The sequence below is a fragment of the Hermetia illucens genome, chromosome 1 (genome assembly GCF_905115235.1).
Source record: "Hermetia illucens chromosome 1, iHerIll2.2.curated.20191125, whole genome shotgun sequence".
Taxonomy (NCBI): Eukaryota; Metazoa; Arthropoda; class Insecta; order Diptera; family Stratiomyidae; genus Hermetia; species Hermetia illucens.
The window spans coordinates 57348584-57367314 of NC_051849.1; the positions used below are offsets into that span (position 1 = coordinate 57348584).

The 18731-nt window shown below is 45.4% G+C and overlaps 2 protein-coding genes across 7 annotated transcripts in view; one reads left to right on the forward strand and one right to left on the reverse strand.

The window, feature by feature from the left end:
• Positions 1-646: 646 nt before the first annotated feature.
• On the reverse strand, positions 647-10454 carry LOC119647208 (GTP-binding nuclear protein Ran). 3 transcript variants are annotated; one of them, XM_038048031.1, is made up of 3 exons: positions 10299-10454; positions 1363-1805; positions 647-1271 (listed from the first exon to the last, which is right to left on the reverse strand). In XM_038048031.1, the coding sequence occupies exons 2-3, from the start codon at positions 1792-1794 to the stop codon at positions 1056-1058; spliced, it is 648 nt and encodes a 215-aa protein (XP_037903959.1). In that variant the 5' UTR covers positions 1795-1805; positions 10299-10454; the 3' UTR covers positions 647-1055. The 3 variants fall into 3 exon arrangements, with proteins under 3 accessions (XP_037903959.1, XP_037903960.1, XP_037903961.1); XM_038048032.1 differs by lacking the exon at positions 10299-10454 and adding an exon at positions 10009-10157; XM_038048033.1 differs by lacking the exon at positions 10299-10454 and adding an exon at positions 9990-10130.
• Positions 10455-17581: 7127 nt separating this feature from the next.
• LOC119647207 (syntaxin-1A) overlaps positions 17582-18731 on the forward strand; it is a 212770-nt gene continuing 211620 nt past the window's right edge. For all 4 annotated transcript variants that reach the window (XR_005248812.1, XR_005248811.1, XM_038048029.1 and 1 more), the window contains exon 1: positions 17582-17681. Coding sequence is in view for 2 of the 4 variants with exons in the window: in XM_038048029.1 (XP_037903957.1) it covers positions 17649-17681 (33 nt within the window). In the remaining 2 variants the exon portion in view is untranslated. The remainder of the gene's footprint in view (positions 17682-18731) is intronic.

Here is an 18731-nt window from a genome sequence, read left to right on the forward strand (position 1 = left end):
TTGTTTGTCAAGAACTGGGGAACTACTGACGCAACACTCGCTGCGCGGTTACTCATGGAGAAGCACCGTGAGAAACATTGCATTTTTGGATCTAGAGGAAGCAGAAGAACTCGTGTGCTGGGTTCAATTGCTCTACTACGATCCGAAAAGGAAAGTTCGAAGTCACGGGTCTATCAAAACCGCTTCGTGTCTCTGTTGGCGTTCATCAAGGTAGCGCCCTCTCACCACTTCTCTTTATTCTTGTTATGGACACCCTCACACGGGACATCTAACGTCCAGCGCCCTATACACTGCTCTATGCAGATGTTTTCCTAGCATCTAATAGCAAAAGTGATCTTGAGCAACTTGTCCAAAAATGGACAATGGTGGCTCGATACGCTAGATGGGGATTTAAAAGCCTTTAGATTGCATCCAGGTCAGGCATTTGATAGGGCCAAATGGCGAAACCAATTACGACGAACCCACTCCGCTTGTGAGCGGGACAAAGGCTGAAGAAAAAGAAAAGGAAGAATATGCCCCCCTCGCCAAAAATTGAAACTCAAAATAAAATGTAAGCAGAAGCGAATGGAGTCGTCAAAGGAGGCTGGTATGGGGTCACAATTTCAAAATTACTAAGTGTTTATTTTCAAAAATATCGAAAGGCAACTTTATCGTTTAAATTACTCTTATTTATTCTCAAACGAATGGTTCATTCCACATAAAAATCTTACAATATAGTCGAAAAAGTGCATTAGAAGTTTAAACCACTCCTACGTTCGTTAACACTTTAATCAAGACATAACAATTGCGTTCACACCATTTTCTAAAGAAAAAAAATAGTAACTAATACAAAAAAGAACTTCAACTGGAAATATGGCGTAAACTCGAAAAAACTGCTGAGAGAGATCTCAATTCTCCCTTCCCCAATGAAGCGAACCGATTCTGAGTAAAATCGCCCTCAAATAAAACGTTGAAAGGTGCAACAGAATGGGGAGCTCGAGAACTAGTTCCACGAATGAAATAATAATGTTAAATTTGTTTTTAATTTTAAAGTTTGGTTTTATTCTTTCTTTCTTCTACAAGTCTTCATCCTCTTCGGGCAGAGCGGTTTCCTGTGCCTCTTGCAAATCCTTCTCGATCTGGATCTGCCATTCCTTGTCCATTTTGACCTCGGGCGGGAGAAGAGCTGGCATTGCAACGAATTCTAGGTTTGGATCGCCGACGAGTTTGCGGGCCAACCATAAGAAGGGTTTCTCGAAGTTGTAGTTCGATTTGGCTGAGATGTCGTAATACTGAAAGAGGACAAGAAACGAAGATTAGTTTATTATCTAGACGAGCAAGAACATTCTAAACAAAGTTAGAGATAGGGCAAGGGTCCCTCACCTGAAGATTCTTCTTTCTGTGGAAAACGATGCTTTTGGCTTTCACTTTACGATCCTTAATGTCGACTTTATTGCCACACAGTACAATTGGAATATTCTCGCAGACACGAACTAAATCTCTGTGCCAATTCGGGACGTTTTTGTATGTAACACGCGATGTTACGTCGAACATGATGATGGCGCACTGTCCCTGAATGTAGTAGCCATCGCGCAGTCCACCGAATTTCTCTTGGCCAGCTGTATCCCAGACGTTGAATCGAATAGCGCCGCGATTAGTGTGGAATACAAGTGGATGTACCTCGACACCGAGAGTTGCAACGTATTTCTTTTCGAATTCACCGGTCATGTGGCGTTTGACGAATGTTGTTTTGCCAGTACCACCATCACCAACTAATACGCATTTGAAAGTTGGAATATCTGCTTCCTGAGCCATTTTCTAAATGTCTGTAAGAAAACAAATAGAGATATTTAGAGCACCGCAACTTAAAAAGTATTTTTAGTGAAGTGAAAATATTTTTCCAAAGTCGAATATTGGCCGGGCTACTATAGAAAGCGACCCATTTGTGACGAACTGAGGAACTCCAGGAGTAACCAAAAAACTTCACTGATGAAAGCTTATCTAGCAAAAATTCCAATAAGGGGCATTTACAATATTAGACCAAAGAATGACAGAAATGGTAAGTAACACAAGGTCGCGGGGGTCACATTTGGGCATTTGTAGAAGTGGGAGTTGGAAAGTGAGACAGGTCAAATCGAACAGTACAGACAGAAGAATGTCAAAGACACGTTAAACCCCTTTGACTATAAAGTGGAACCTCGCGGGAAGGTTAATCAGCCGAATGTGCTAGCAGTTTGACGACATAGCGAAAGCCTCCACTAGGTCGCAAGACAGATCCAGTCTGTGACCCAAATGCGGAGAACAACGCCATTTTGCGGAGGATTGCGATGGGAACCCCAAATGCGTGTTCTCTGTGGAAATAAAAAATGGCGACAGCGCCCACATTGCAGGGAGCAGTAAAAGCACAGTGTTCAGAAAGACTCTCATAAATGAAGTTTATGCAAGTTAATCTGAATTAATGTCGGGCGGCCAAAGACCTACTTTCCCAGAGCGTCTTCGAAAGCAATGTTGATATAGCTATCGTATCTGAACAATATGAAAATGTGCATAGCAGAGTATGGGTAACAGACAAAAATAGCAAAACAGCGATATGGAGTTGAGGAAGTCGAGTTATAGAAGATGCGAAAAAACATCCAGAGGACGGACTTACACATGTCAAGATATGAGATATATATATCTTTAGCTGTTACGAAGCACTGAGCCTCACATTAGAGGAGCAAAAGAATGGGGAAGCAAGGCGACGAATACTGCAAGAGACATTCTCGCGCTTGAATGTGGTGCTTGTGAACTCTGAGGGAGTCAACACATATCGGAAGGGAGAATTACAATCGATTATAGACCTCACTTTCGTCAACGACACCCTTATCAAATACTTGCAGTGGCATGTCAATGAGCGTCACAGAGATCATCAGGCTACCATCTTCCAAACCAACAATTAGAGGAATGTCAGAAAAACTGCTTCAAAGCTGGAAGTGAATTGAAAGAAATTCACAAAAATACTCCTAGCGCAGAAGAAATCGACCCAAATTCGTGGAGCTACACTTGCAATGCAGAAATGCGAAGAAAAAATTATTATACAAGCAGCTTTCTTCTGCCTTTGCCCCGTTCACAAGTGAGGTCGGCTCGTCGGATTCGTCATTTGACTCTATCAAATGCCTGATCTGAATGCAATCGCGACGCTTTTAAATCCCCATCCAGCGAATCAAGCCACCGTTGTTTCGGCCTTCCTTCTGGTCGCTTACAATCAACTTCGATGTTCAGACAATCTTGGCACGTGAATTCTCGTTAGCGCAAATTACGTTACCATACCATTGAAGATGCCTCTCTCGCAGTTTTTCCGATCACGGATATCCCCATTTCAAATGTGATCAAAACGTGTCACGCCACTAGTACAAAGCAACATCTTCGTCTCCATTACCGCAAGATGCCGTTCATTGTCTTTTATAGCCCGTCAACACTCAGAACCATAAAGAGCGACAGGACGAATGACTGCGGTAAATTTTAGATTTGATTTGAGTTTATAAACGACCAAAAGGCAGGCCGAAACAACGATGGCTTGATACCCTGGATGGGGATTTAAAAGCCTCAAAATTGCACCCAGATCAGGCTTCGATAGAACTAAATGGCGAAAGCGATCATAACGAGCCAACACCGCTGTTGAACGGGACAAAGGCTGAAGAAAAAGAAGAATGTAGAAAGGACGATGCATCTCCATGAGTAACCGCCCAGCATGTATTGCGTCAGTAGTTCCACAGTTCTTGACAAACTCGGCTTGAATCATGGTTATTTCAACGATTTCGCGAATTTCGCGGTTGTCGAAAATGTGTTCAAAAATCTTCACGGTATGCGAAAGTAACCAAATCGGACGGTAATTTGAACATAACTGCTGAACTACCTTTCTTTTTCCATATTGGATCTGTAGTGCTTTCTTACCATTCAGATGATATTCTACCTTCCTGAATAACCCGATTAAAGAATTCACTGAGATATATTTCAAGCGAATGTACTGAAGCTGACTGATCCATGGAGAGGTGCATACAGATCGGTAATGTCATCACTGAAAGGCAAACGCTCCCCACCGATTACTTGTCCTACGTTGCTGCAGAATATAGTGAACATTCCCTTCACAGAGGATGTGAGCTATATAAGTCTCCTCCCTGCAGTACATGTAAATCTCTTCCCGAGCAATGGAAGCTACTAAAGTTGATACTAATTCCGAGGCCGGCCCCTTTACATATCGACCGATATGTTTGGTCAATACTATTGAAAAACTGACAGAATAATATATAATATACTGTTCGTTATTGCAGAAAAGCAATATCTTTCTGACAAGCAATTCGGATTTTGTAGGGAGAGATAAACCGTCAACGCAATCGACATGGTCACTAGCCTGGCTCGGGTTGCAATACAAGATGACAAATGCTGCGCGGTGGTAACTCTCAATGTAAAAACGCGTTCAACAGTGCAAAGTGGACGAAAATCGTAGAGGTTCTAGCCAAAATACAGGCCCCGAAGTACATTCTACGTATAGTTGTTGAATTTTTTCTTGGGAGAAGATTGCACTGCGACGCGGACGATGAGTTAAAATTATTCCCGAGAACGTGCGGGTGCCGCAGGATTCTGCCTTAGGTCCCTCCTGTGGTTAACTATGTACAATGGAGTGTTGACACTACACTAACAACGCGACAACCATTGGATGATATCGCGATAACAAGTCGCAAAACGCCTAGACCAGATCGAGATCTACAGAAACGAAGCGATTTGGGAGATCAATTTGAACAAATCCGACCTATTACTTGCTGAACATAAAATGGAAATTATGCTAATCGGCAAAAGAAAGAAGACACAACCGTGAAAATTAAAGTTGGTGAACAATCAATGTGCTCTCAACCATCGCTTAAATACTTGGGAGTAATGACTGACCAAAGGCTCAACTTCAAAAAACACAGTGCGCTGCAACTAAAACATCTCCCATCGCGGTAACGATCTCAAAGATACTACCGAACATTGGTAGATCAAGACAAAGTTGACGTCGTCTTATTTCAAGGGTAGTTAGTTCCATGCTACTCTACGCACCTACAGTTTGGGCAACGGTTCTAGAAAACTCTGGAAAACTAGGAATGCACCCCAACACCCGAAAGTATTCTTGAGTTCATGCTGGAGATAACGATGAATTGGAATCAAGTTGTAAAGGAGTTGAAAACTATTCATCAGCAACTTAGGTAAGAAGAGTTGCGAAGAAAACAAGAAAGGGAAAGAACCACAAGCCCCAGTGAAGAACTGTTCCAGCCCCGCGGTTCAATGCTTTATAGCAGGAGAGTGACCAGAAGTCATGTCCTCAGAAATCGTGTTTCGATGTTGTTTTTGCATGAAATTCAGGTCTTCTAGAACGAGCCGGGATGCAACACGTCTCATACACAAAATGTACACCACAATATGTTGTTTCTCTGAGGTGGTGGCGAGGAAGGTGGAATCGGAACGATAACTATTTTACTGAGAAGTGATTTGCTAACTTTAAACGAGGTAAAATGAGCACCGAGGACGATGCATGCAGTGAATGCGTGCAAAGACGCAACAGTCGGTTGACAAGGCTACGGCATCAGTAAACTCCAATTACTTATTGCCCTCAAGAAAAGGAGAAAGCAATAATCTTATCCTATGCTTAAAATGACTTAAAGAAAAGTTAAAAGCGCAGGAATCAGATAATGGAAGAAGACTTTGAGCTTTGCGAAGGCCACGTTGAAAATTTCTACGTTACGTGTGTTATAGACGCAGGACGGTATGTGATGTCGTTAGAGGCGGTGCAGTCCATCAGATCCGAAGAAAGTTTAAAAAATGTGCATAAATCCGAGAAGGGTCTACGCTGTTATAGGAAGAGGAGGTCTAGAAAGCGAAAGCGAGAGGGGTAGTCCACACAAAGGAATTTGTCTTAAAGAAGTGGGAACGGGTGGATTTACGTTGCACATTTTCAAAGGGAGCACAATCACAATTACGGGAAAGTGATTAAATAACGCACCAGTATTCGAGAATAATCCTCACGAGGGAATTGAAGAGAGTTAAGGAGGGTTGGATGGAATCAAAATCAAAGGAGGAGCGTAGTATAAAGCCTAACGTAGTATAAAGTCGTCGGTATAAAATAAAAATAATAAAGGACCAGAATAGATCCCTGGGGGACACCAGAGGGGAAGGAGCGGGATGTGCAGCCCTCAAAACAGACGCGGCGGGATCGATAAGAGGCAAGCCACAAAACAAGTGGTATGGGAACGCTTAGAGACGATAGTTTGCATAGAAGTATCTTGTTATTTACAGTGTCGAAAGCTTTAGCAGTCATTGTAAATGGTATGCATTTCTTCCCATGAATTTAGGCATTTGGCGACAAAGTTGGCAAAGTCGAGCAAATTGTAGGCACTGCACCTGTTCTTAAAAAAGCTGTGTTGCTCTTTCACTATGTGGTAACCAAAGTGGGCGGACAACCCCCGCTGACATATCTTTCGAAGATTTTGGAACAGAAGGAGAGGAGGAAAATGGGACGATAATTCTCGGCAAGCTTGTGATCGTCACTTTTGTGAATGGGGATGATGAGAGCCTCTTTCCACAAGTCGGAAAAATGATTCTGCTCGAGGCTTTTGCTGAAAATAAGAGATAGGGGATGGCAGATGGACTAACCAGTTTTAAGCGAAAAGAGGTTTGGAAGACTATCGTGGCCAGGGCCGATATTGGCATTAAATTTGCCAATGAGGTACTCGACAAGGAGAGGAGTAAGAAGAGGAATGGTAGGCGATACGGGACACAACACTGGTTAGATAATCGTCTCCAGATTTACGGTAGTAAGGATTTGACCGAGAAACCCAGTTTTGAAAAAAAAAAAACGGAATTAGCATAGGTTCTAGGAGACAGGGACTTCTTCCTCGCAGTATCTTTTTAAAGAATTGTTTGTGGACTTGAACCAGACAGGGTCAGAACGTAAACACTTAGGAGAGGAAGGAACATAACAGGGTAGATAAGATAAAATGGTATAGAAGGTGTTGAGTGCCTGATCAAACGATAATGGAGACAGAAAGGGAACCCAGTTGATGTCCGCAAGTTCAGGCCTTGGAAGTTCGCCTTACGAAATTTGAACTTGGTAGGTTTGCGTGCAACAGGGGAGTGGAGTCAGGAGAGGGGGCATGAGGAGATTGGGAAAGACAACGCACAAGAAGGTTAAAGTGGAGGGCGGCACAAATGTACATGAAAGTGGATAGACGAAAGGAAGTGTGGGTGGAGTGATTATGGAGAGAGGGCAGGCCAGGAGAATAAAACGATTAGGACTTCTGACAATGTCGGATAAATCCTTGCATAGAGAAGGGGGGCTGAGCCAGGGAAAATATACATAGGATACGATAGAGGCATACGTTTGACGGAATGACTTGTATGATGCAGAACCGTAGGTGAAGGAGGAAAAGATGATTTCGGCTCGGAGAGGGGACCTAGCAGCTATTAGGGCACCTACGCCGGTTGTTTTGCCAAGCGCAGCACAATCTCAATGAAAAACGGAGTAACCTCCGGGGAGCTCGGAATCTAAAAAGCTGCCATCCAACCAGGTTTCAGAAATGCGGATGACGTGATGTTGGAATGCTCGACAGACATGAAACCAGAAAGGCTTGCGTTTCAGCGGTGGCAGACGTCGATGATGCGCAGGAGGAAGCGCGTGGTGGCGCTAATGCAGCGACAGTAGGACAATCATCAGAACTGCGTAGGCAGATAGAAGCGGAGAATTAGTCAACCGGGGTGACTTAGATATGGCACCAGTATTGTTGGCCCCAGTCGCCGACAGGGTATATATATAAGCAGATACAGTCAGCGGCGTCTCATAAGCCAATGGTACGCTGGCGCTCGATGAAGCGCATTGAATCGACGATAAAGTTGCCAGATGTTAATGCAGCAATTGAATTGCATGATAGCCTGATGCCACAGTAGGCGTTACAACGATAGGTAATGTTCGGTGAGAATTTTGGGGATGCGCTTTGTGTGATATTCATCGACCATTTTCAGAAGAGGAAAACCATCAACGGCAACTATTCTGTTATTGGAGTGTTGAAGTTGAGTTTCATCAAGACGATGCACGTGTCATCAATGAAAACAATATCAAAATTTCTCCAGATCTGGGAATCAGATCTGCTCAGACCTCAAGACAATGCTCGCTGGAAAGAAATCTAGCGCCGATGGAGAGATAATCGCGGAAACTGAGGCCTATTTTGAGGCTAAGGACAAAATATACTATAGAAATTGTATCGAAAAATCATACGACCGCAGGCAACTATATGGAATAATAGGAAACAATTTTATCAACAAACATTTTTTTTCTATGCTAGCCAACGAACTTTTCAACCCAACCGTTAAATGACTGACAACTCTCTTTTCAAAGCGAGACAAGAGGAAAGGAAACTACGCAGCTCATCGGCAATTTAGATTCGTAGCTGAATCAAAGGCATGGTGATTAGATTATTTATCATTATTAGATTATTTTTTTAATTAGCTAGCATGGATGCTTCCAGTTTTACCTGCAAAAGATTGAGAAGGTATAATTACCCATGTGTTCTTCCATAAGGTGATGGAAAACGGCGTTCGCGCCTTTTTCTTTTGGAAGGTGAGGTGCGTTTCGATAGCAACTTTATGCAAATACAGAGGAACTCTCTTCAGACATGCTGAGGAGCAATGACAGATAAAGCGAGTTTTTGTTATTGCCAGAAAGGCTGACCTTCACCTAACAATGGCCTCGCTTTGGCGAAAGGAATTCCCTGATTTGCAGACAGCCTGAGAACAAGAGGACTAGCCCGAAGTGATGTATCAAACGGTCCTTGGCAATTTCTCTGATGACGAATATCCAAGCAACAACAAAAAAGGATCAGAGTGTAACATCTGCGTCACAAAAACAACAAAGACTGTCGAATTTACTAAAAACCCATCTGTTGTCGCTCATGGCGCACTCGAGGCATCTTACACAAAACAAATCCTCACATGCCTCAGATTTGAGACCCTCTTTTAACCCTCAAGGAACCCTTCAAGCTAATTAGTTAACCATTCCAAAAGGATGAGATGGACTACACTCGCATCCCAATACGACTGTCAACAGTTTAGGCGCGGGTAAACACTACCGGAGAAGCGAGAAAGTGAAGGGAAACACCGACACCCAGATCTCCGGAATAGAGGGCGCCATTGAAATAACGAAGTCTTCACATTGAAGACACTGGAGATGCAAGGGAAGGAAGTTCGAGATGTAAAGAGAAATGTCCAACCAAAGAAACGCGACCACAAAATTCAAAAAACTGAAGTTTACTAAGCAAGATCATGTTCAAAACAAATTTCGAAGTACTTGGACGGGCGCCAAGGGCGCAATACGAAGTGTTTGTGTACGATCAATCCCCAAGTCAAGCAACGTCTCACAATTTGAGAAATATTTCGAAACTGGCTGGTTTTAGCCGCTGGCGACAGCGAAGAATTATAAGAAGAACCAACTAGAGGTTGTGAAATTCCCGATCGAATGTCCCTTATTGGTTTGGATTTGAACATGAAGTAACGGACACCGGCCTTGAATGAGGATCACCCAAACGGAACTCATGACAGACGCGACGCAATTTCCGAAGTTGTGCTCAGGATTCCCTGAGGTAAACAAAATCACTTTGAGTCATGATTAGCATCCTCGCAACGGGCGGCGTGAGATCGCGGAGCGTTGCAGATGTTCGCAATGTTTGGGCGCCAAACGGCCACTTGCAAGTGGCGTCATCGCCATGCAGCCGCCGACACAATCACCAAACCCAATTTGCAGATTTTCAAGCCAACCGACTTCCCCGACACTTTCTAATTTTATTCCAACGAGCCCGTCCCAATCTTCGATCGTCCAGAGAAGTTCTAATCCGAATTTTCTCGAAAGCGCCAGAAAGACCTTCACGAATTGAGTCACCGAACCCGCAATCGATTGCGAACTACTTTCCGCACTTTCCCACGACCAGAAAAAATGCTTTTCAAATCACTAGAATCCACGGAGTTTACCTCGAGCCGGAACAGACCAAAAATCACAAACTAAACAGTTTACTAGCCGCCCGGGGAAATAACCGTTCAACGTCTTCCCGCCAGGCTCGGCCGGCAAACTTGAAATTGAAAATTCCGCTCAAAGTCAAAGTCATCGGTATTTGCGCTAACACAAGCCACAAGCGAATTTCGACATTGTTGGAATTTTTCAAATGCAATTTTCTTCACTATTTACACAATGACACGGAAAACAATTTGAGAAAAATGATAATGACGATTGAAAGATAAAAAATTAGCTAATTTAAACGTACCTTATTTTGTGATGAAGTGGAAATTTAAAGATTTATATTCCGCTAAGCACAAGTCGATTCGGTCAACAATGGCGTTCCACACAGTGGCTGAGTACACTGTGAAGTTATCGTCGTATTGGATGCCTTGAGAATTTTTGCCGGCATGTACGCAATGACATATCGCCGAGGTGAGTTGCGATGTGGTGGTGAGTTGAGATTGAGTTTTAGTACTGAAGGTCGGGTTGGCGTTTGAATATGCGAAAACGGATGGAGTTAACGGATGGAGTCTTTAGCAAACGATAATTCCTAAAATTGATGATGAAACGAATTATAATTTTGAAAAATAAGTCCTACCGGAAGCGGTTAAGGTATTTTTTTTACATGTACACGGAGATGGGAAATCTTCGAAAGATACGCCCGCTCCAGCTCGTTACACAAACACCGGAGGTAGAGCGGGCCCGTGTGGTATTCGCACCTACTAACAACCACCAGCCCTGCGGGACCAACATCTGGGTTTTACTTCGCGGGGTAGGTTTGCCTTTAGGCACTCGTCCTTCTCATGCTTCCGCCTTTCGTCCTTCTTTCCTCCTTCAGTAACTCCACTATATTTTCAGGATTGCACAGGAAACCGTAAGCCTGTCCTCCTTCAACCTCAACATCTACGCAATTTACTTCTCCGGGCTCATGTTCTTGCCCAACCCTTGAGAAGAGGAATCTAACTCTTCTCCGTTGCGATCCTTGGGCAATGAAACATTACATGTTCTGGATCCTCCGGTATTGTTACGGACGCAAAAGCTGTGGCCCCACGTTGGGCGCCAACTCTATTACGAGGCATCAACACGGTCACCAAAGCTGTCAACCAAACAAACTCCTCTAACAAGGTTGCCAGTCGTGAACACTGATTGCATGAGATAATACAGGGAACCGGACGGTACGTGTTGGAGCTAACCCGAATGCTAGCAGTTCGGCGATATGTGGGCCGGGGTTCAATAACGAAACAAAAGCCACCCGGGGTCAACTATTCTAATAGACATGAAGTCTCGAGGCAGAATGATGCCACCGAGGATTTCAACCCCAAAAGGAGCTAAAATGCCAAACAGCCTAATAAGGGAGAGTTCTAACTCACAAAAATGTAACGTGCAATGAATGGACAGAGAAGGATCAGCTCTAAGCCGATTCAGACATCTACCCGACGAGCGGCCCCCGTCTTCCTTTCTTCTTCATGGGGGCCCAGATGATATGGTGACCCTAAGGTACCCCACCAAGACCTAATTGTTCGCCCTCTACCGCTTCAGACATTAAGAGGGGAGCCCTAATTAAACATGGGAGGACTGACGCTTCCTGGGAGAGGGCTAGAGAGCAATAAGAACTCTAGAGCTCAAAACATTACAATAATTATTTCTTCTTAAACGTACAAAGGCAAGTTAATGTTTTTTTCTCTAACTATAAACAGTAAGTGTCCGGATGGCTGAGTGGTTAGAACACAAGGCGTACGTCGTACGGAAGGTCGCGGTTCAAATTTCACTGGTTGTAGTGGGCTCAGCTGTGAATGAGTACTTGGGACAAATCAAGGTAATAATCTCGGACGAGCGCAGTGTTGACCACATTGCCTCCTTCAGGCTATCCTGTTGTTTACGTTAACGATCTTCAATGAAGTGCTCTAACACACTTCAAGGCCCTCATTCAATTGGATTGTTGCTCCAAGGATTATTATTTCCGAGTTGTCACAATCTCGGCAGATACCGGATTTTACCTAATACTAACACATTGCTTGGCACTTCTAAGCATTTAGGCTCGGACTACTTAAAAACTAAAGAGGCGCTGGTGGTGGTGGCCAGTGGTCAATGGGGGAATCCGTCGAGAACTCCTCGCAACATCGAGCACGTATGCAGAATGTTGTACTTCTACATGGTTTGAACCAGACTGTACGAAAGTCCCAGGGCATCAAGGGAAGCCGTGAAGAATTTAGGTAGGAATTTAGGTACAGCTATCTGTTCGAAAAATGCGATTCGACAAATGGCTGCCAGAGAAAATTCACGTGTTTACCGTGCATTGCCTTCGATTTCCATTCATCGATCCGCTTTTGATCCGACTTCACCACTTCAAGTGCTGTCTGCCTTACAGATAGCCGCATGCAAAGACTCGCCTACACTTTGCTGTAAAAATAAGTGTGCAGCGAGTCGACTTGGCGATGATGTTGTACCGCCACGTCAATCACGCCCCTACCTCCGATGTCATGAGGCAGGTTCATCCGCTCCATGACAGAGTTTGGTTGATGTATTCGGAATTCCGCCGCTGGACGTTTTCCAGATCGGTTTTCGACCGCGGCAATATTCCAAATGCATAAGCCAGTGAAAGAATAGTGTATATATTGAATGCGCTTATCTTATTCTTCCCCGAGAGATGCGATTTCAGCACCAGCTACGGACAGCAAAGTATCCCTCAAATCACCAACTCGAACATGAGTTCTCTGCGGAATTCCTAGGTACTTCTAGAAGTCTGTCTTGGTCATAGTTTCGATGTGGAGGTCACCAACGCTATGTCCGGCGTGCGGCTCGCGACCTTTGCGAATGGCTTGGATTCGACACTTGTCTAATCCAAACTCCATCCAAATATCACGGCTGAACATTTCTACTATTCGCAACAGACTTCTAAGATGTACTTCTAAGTACATCACGTGTGTCAGTTCTCACTTAGCGCGTAGGCCATCTATGCCCTCTAGCATCATTCAGTAGCCATGAAAGGGGGTTCAGTGCCATACAAAACCAAAGGGGACTCAACGTATTAGGATACGCTCTGAGGTATTGGCACCCTCAGATGTACGCACTGATAAGGTGGTATGCCACCCTTCTATGACTGTCGGCGAAAGCTTTATTGATTTCGGATCAATGCTATACAGATATAGGACATCGATTAGCCAGGTATGCCGAACACTTTCCAAAGTGGTAAGGCCCATTCTCCTGCGCGATACGCATTTATTTGCTCGTAAAGCACAAATTATCACCAATAATTCGGGAATAAGAATGGAAATGACGACACAATCACCATCCACTTTTCAGATTTAAGTGGCTTCGATCCGGCGGAGCTTACTATTCGTTAATTTTCTCCCGAGCCACCAACCATCACCCATCCTTACAATTTTCGATCTCCAAAAAAAAAGGGGAAGACACTTCGCAATTGTCATCTTCTTCTCTTCTTTTTTTTTCTAAAAAAAACAATTCCCCAGCCATGTAACGCGGCAAAACAGAGCAGAGCACCATGTTCATGGATTTCTGCAGCTTCTACCGTGTCGTCGTTGGCAAATGTTGTTCGAGCACAAAACCTGCTATAAGGTCAGCTGGGTAACTGACTGACACCGGATGAGCAATCAGATCGAACACTTTTCTATCAGCAGTAGATTTAGGAAATGTCTGTTGGATGTGCGTAACAAAAGAGGCGTTGACAGCGTTCTCGAAATCGATCACCATCTAATGGTCGCTTATATTCGCTTGTGTGTTGTGTCCGCCATTTCTCGCAGGATTGGAGAGCTGCGACCTCTAAGTTCAGCATCAGCCGCTTGTATGATCCAGCTGTCGCTCAACAGCGGGAAAATATCGATGAGCATTGGGTCGCCATCAAAAATGCTCTTTTCTCGAGTGCTGCGTAGGTCGTCGGCCACATCACACGCCGTGAAAAGAGAGAATTTGCTATTGTACTGGTCGGGGAAGCGGAAGTTTCGTCGCGGTCTTCTCAAGATACGGATTGATCTTGTGACCACAATCAGAGACCCGCTGCAGCAAGCTACGGCAGTACCAGCCTATACCGAGTGCATGGCCCAGCATTCATACTGGTGGATGCAAGACCTACCAAAATCTCTACCGAACTAAGGAGTGCGGCACCTGTGTTGAACCGCAACGCCACGCTGAGACCCGAAGGCCTCTGTTCGCTTGAACCCAACCTCAACCTCTATGAAGTTCGCACTAGGGGGTCAACCGCAAACAACCGAGTTGAACGCACATACAATAGGAGCTCACTGAAGTATGTGAATTCAGGGGCTATTCCGGTTCCCATGGTACCAGTATACCACTGGTAAGGTTTCGTGACTATTGCCACTTCAGATGAGTCCCCGTGCAGACTCGGGTCTGATCGTCCTAATTACGCCTTTGGAGCATTCGCCTAATGCATCACGGCGGCAAACCAATGCGATACAGCGTCTCCCGGTGCCACCACTGTGGAGGTTCTCCTCGGCCACTTGGTTTTGGTTCAGCCGACAGGGTTGTCGTCGTCTCTCCCGCCACCTCAGAGCACCAGCGGAAGATGCCGTAGATGCGCTCAAACGCAATCGATCCCAAGACGAGGTCGAACAAAAACACAAGCGGAGAGAGAGTGCAAGGGCTCGGATGCTATTCAACCTTCGCAGAAATGTAAGTAGCAACAGCCAGCTGACGAGTCACGAACTGCGAAACCCTTCTACGGCGTGGTCGTAGACCACACTTACGTGGCGCTGGCGGATAGGAGCTCCGGAGGTGTGAACCAGCATTGAGACCAGGCGGTCGGAGATGGTCATTGAGCTTCTCCTGGACCCCAAAGGTGAACACACGGGATCCATCCCCTGCTTTGATTTTTCTCAGGTGGTCCGTGGGTTCCACGTTATAGCTTGTGAGGACCAATTATCTCAGCTCCTGTGTCGCTGAAATTAGCGACACTTGGGACCGCGTAAAGCTCAAAGATCCCCAGGAGACCGGTTGCTCGCATATGGTTACCGAAGATCCGCATGGATAAGGACGAGCTCATCCAATCCCTGCGTCTTTAAAACCCCAGGATTCTAATGGACAGCTGGGTAGTTATCAAAGAGGAGGAATCCTAGACGAAAAGCCAACCTTTCCTGCTCCATATAAACGGATAGTGTCTGGAGTCGGTGCTGGGGTTTTCTCGAATGCATAGAGTATATCCAAGTCGCATGGTGTCCTTGGTTTCGACGGTATATTCCAAGCGGAAATACTGGCGATACTAGAAGCTTGTCGATGGCTGAGGCTTGAGCCAGGTGACCATTAAAGCATTGTACTTAGCGATGGTATTCCCTAGACTGGTCGGCAGTGCAAAATCGCGCTGAACAGACTGGGCAGCATGCTCACGGGCACCCTCCTCTAGGTTCTCGGTCATAGGAATATAGAGGGAAATGAACGGGCTGACGGATTGGCCAGGCGGGGCTGTGCTGTTGGCAGCTCTTTGGCGGGTACAGTTTGTGTCTCGCTGACGACTGCCAAGGGCGGAATCTGCTCGCACTACTTAGCAGCCGCCAACCTCAGATGGCGAAGGCTCGCCAGGTCCTGTTGTTTTCCTGGATTTCATTCGTCTTACTAACTCGTCGACTTCAGTGGCACTGACAGGTGGAACTGTTTCAAATATCGGCAATGATTGTGGAAGATGAACAAATTCTTCAGTTGAAATTTGCTCGAAATATTCTCGCCATCTATCCGTCGCGGCTCAACGGTCGGTAAGCAAGTAAGGAAGTGTCCGATATCCTGAGTGCGGTCGTGTCGGCTTTTGACAAGTTGATACAGATCTCTCTCGTCATCCCGACTGTCCAGTTTATCGTAAAGATTCTTGTAATGGACCTCTTGGTTGAAAGCAATCGCTTTCTTTGCTTCTCGGTTGGTATTCTTATAAATTTGCCAATTGGGCAGCGTTGTATTGTCGAGAAACTTGTGGCAGAAGCGTTTCTTTTCATGGACTTTCATTTGAACGTCGTCATTCCAAAGCCAGGTATCTCGATAGTAGACCGACTAACGAAAAATAAAAGGAGCAAAGAAAAAGGCAACGGTTTTTGAATTTTTAGTTTTCATTTATGCACTGATCCATTTATTCAGCGTCAGCTTTAAATAGCTTCAATAAGATCGAATTGGAAATGTTGAAAGCTTATTCGTACACCTCTTACTTAAATCGAAAAAGGATGAACGACTTTAATGTGGCTGAATTTACTACGTATTTTTAAAGAAGTATTTGAACACTAAACTTAGTAAATTTCTTTTTCAGTACTGCTGAGCTCGTGGTGCGGTCGCCGAGGGCTGGGACAGAAGAGACCGGTTCTTATCCATGCGGCCCTTCTGTTTCCAACCAACAGCACTTTCTCATCGCCAGCTCTCCACTCCAGTGACGAGTTCTAAAAAGCGTGGACGGCGCCGGTGCGCCATCTACCCGCTCATATTCGCAATATTCGAAATAAATTTCGAATGGCGCAAATTTCTGCCGCGCCACAAATTTTGTCATATCAAGAAAATAAAAGGTATTTAGACAATACCCTTTCTAAAAATTAAAATCCGCATTACTTACCACAATACAATAAGTTTACAGCCAAACAACGTTTGTCCAGATTTTATCTAAAACTTAAGTTTAAATTCTCTAAAAATATGATTCGATTCGCGCCAATAAGCTGTTTATGAACATGAATATCTATTCATTTCTAGTACAATATCTGAACTGCTTTTCGCATTCCGCACTCGCTAAATCAACAGTTTGCACACTATTAGATAATTTTTTTTTAATCAAAGTTTAAATACGTCCTTCATCACTTCAAATATTCAAAAGACATGTCCCGCCAAATACACCAAATCTGGTCGAATCACTGACAGTTTACAATCTCCCGATTGTGCCGACCATCGGGCGAATTTCGCCGCTGACGTCATTGACGCAAGCGCAGTGTGACCAACAGTGCAAAACCACTGCAGAACGTCGCGTCAAATTATTGATTTTTATGGAAGTAGTTTTGTGGTAGTTCGGTTCCGTCGTGTCGAAATAACGTCCTCTACAATTCGCAAGGAAATTGGGGATAGCGGGTCCGAATCAGCCATCGATATCCCGTCGAGTCCATCCGTCAATGGCCCAGCGAGTGTCCGTCGCGTAGAAATCAAGGGAAGTTGTCTCATGTCGAGTGTGTGACCGTGTTTTCCGCTCGTCTGTCTCGCGAATATCTTTTCTGCTGCCAGTGGTGCTGGTTGAGTGTCCGCGCCGTGTCGACCTGTCGTCTTCTCGGTTTTTATGACAAGAAGAGCCTCCAGTGACCAGGCGTGCGAGAGTGTTGCGGAGCGCGGCAGCTGAGTCGAGAAAAAGTGCTGGAAACCTCGTCCCGATTTCATTCGAATTTGACGGGCAGATTCAAAGGTCCGCGGAAAGTCTCGCGTGAAAACAGCCAAGTGCTCGCAGTGGATTCCGAGCGCTAAGGATTCTGGTGGCTGACCGCGTCCGCTGATTGATAGGGCTCGATCCTTGCGTGGGGCTCCGGCAGGCAGAAGCGTCTGAGCCGTCATCAGAGCGAACTACCCCCCGGGGGACTTGCAGGAGCAGTCAGTGAGTGAGAAAGTGCGAAGGCGTAGGTGAGAGGATCCAGCCAGGATGACGAAGGACAGACTTGCAGCCCTCGTTGCGGTATGTATCCCAGAAAGTGTCAAATTAGCCCAGACTCGACGGCCTTGTGAAATTCGGGAACTGCGTCCTGTCGCCAGCGGAAGTGAGAGGAGGAAACTTGCTGCCCGCCAACTTTTGGCAGGTCACAGTTCCGTGCATTATCGATTAGTGCCCGTCAGTCTGCCAGACTCGACGGTTCGCAATTTTTGCTTGCTGGGAAGGCTCCGCCCGTCACGCTGCCTTCAAACATTTCGAGGAATGCCGCCTACACACTCTGTATCCCTAGGCCCAGGGAGTCGATTTCGCCCAGGAACTTACGGGCTCCTGTCAACTGGTTATGAATGAAACGAACGAAATTCCGTGGAATAGCCACAAGGCTGCACGCTCCCAATGGACTCCCCCACCCACTCCTGCGTAGGGTGACTTCCCTACCAGCCCACTATGGTGGCACTTGTCACAAGTTGCATTGTCGAATTTGCATAATTATCGTAGTCGACGCTTTCCCAGAAATCTTTAAATGCTGTTGAGATGGTCGCGGTGACTCCGTCGCCGCTCGCTCGCTGGTTCTTTATTTTGTTTTCGTCTGGCCAGAGGCCCCTTGTCGCTGAGCTATGACTAATCGCCAAATCTATCGACCGCGACTCCACAATCCGCGCCGCCCGACCCCCGCCCCCATGCTCGCCGAGGCCCTGCCTTGCGTAACCGCAAATTTAAGTTATAAAAAGTTTTCGCTGCTTGTAAAGTTGCTCGACGATTTCTCCATTCTCTGCATCGCAGCGCGCGATTATATCAATTGTGATTTTGGGAGAAATGAGAGTCACGTTTGCCGTGATATTTGGCGTGCAGGCATGCAGCTGACGGGGAAATGCATTCAAAAATGAAAGAAATGCTGTCCGGGCGGACGTTTGTGGTCATTTCCAATTTGCTGCTCGGGTGGCTGCGCTTCCGGATGGTTTCTCCATACTTTTGCACTTCTGTGCAATGAATTGGGGAGCGCCCAATTTGCACTTTCATTGATGGAGATTTTGTGAGAGGTTTAAGGGGGTGTCTTTGTCCAATACGGTTTCGGAT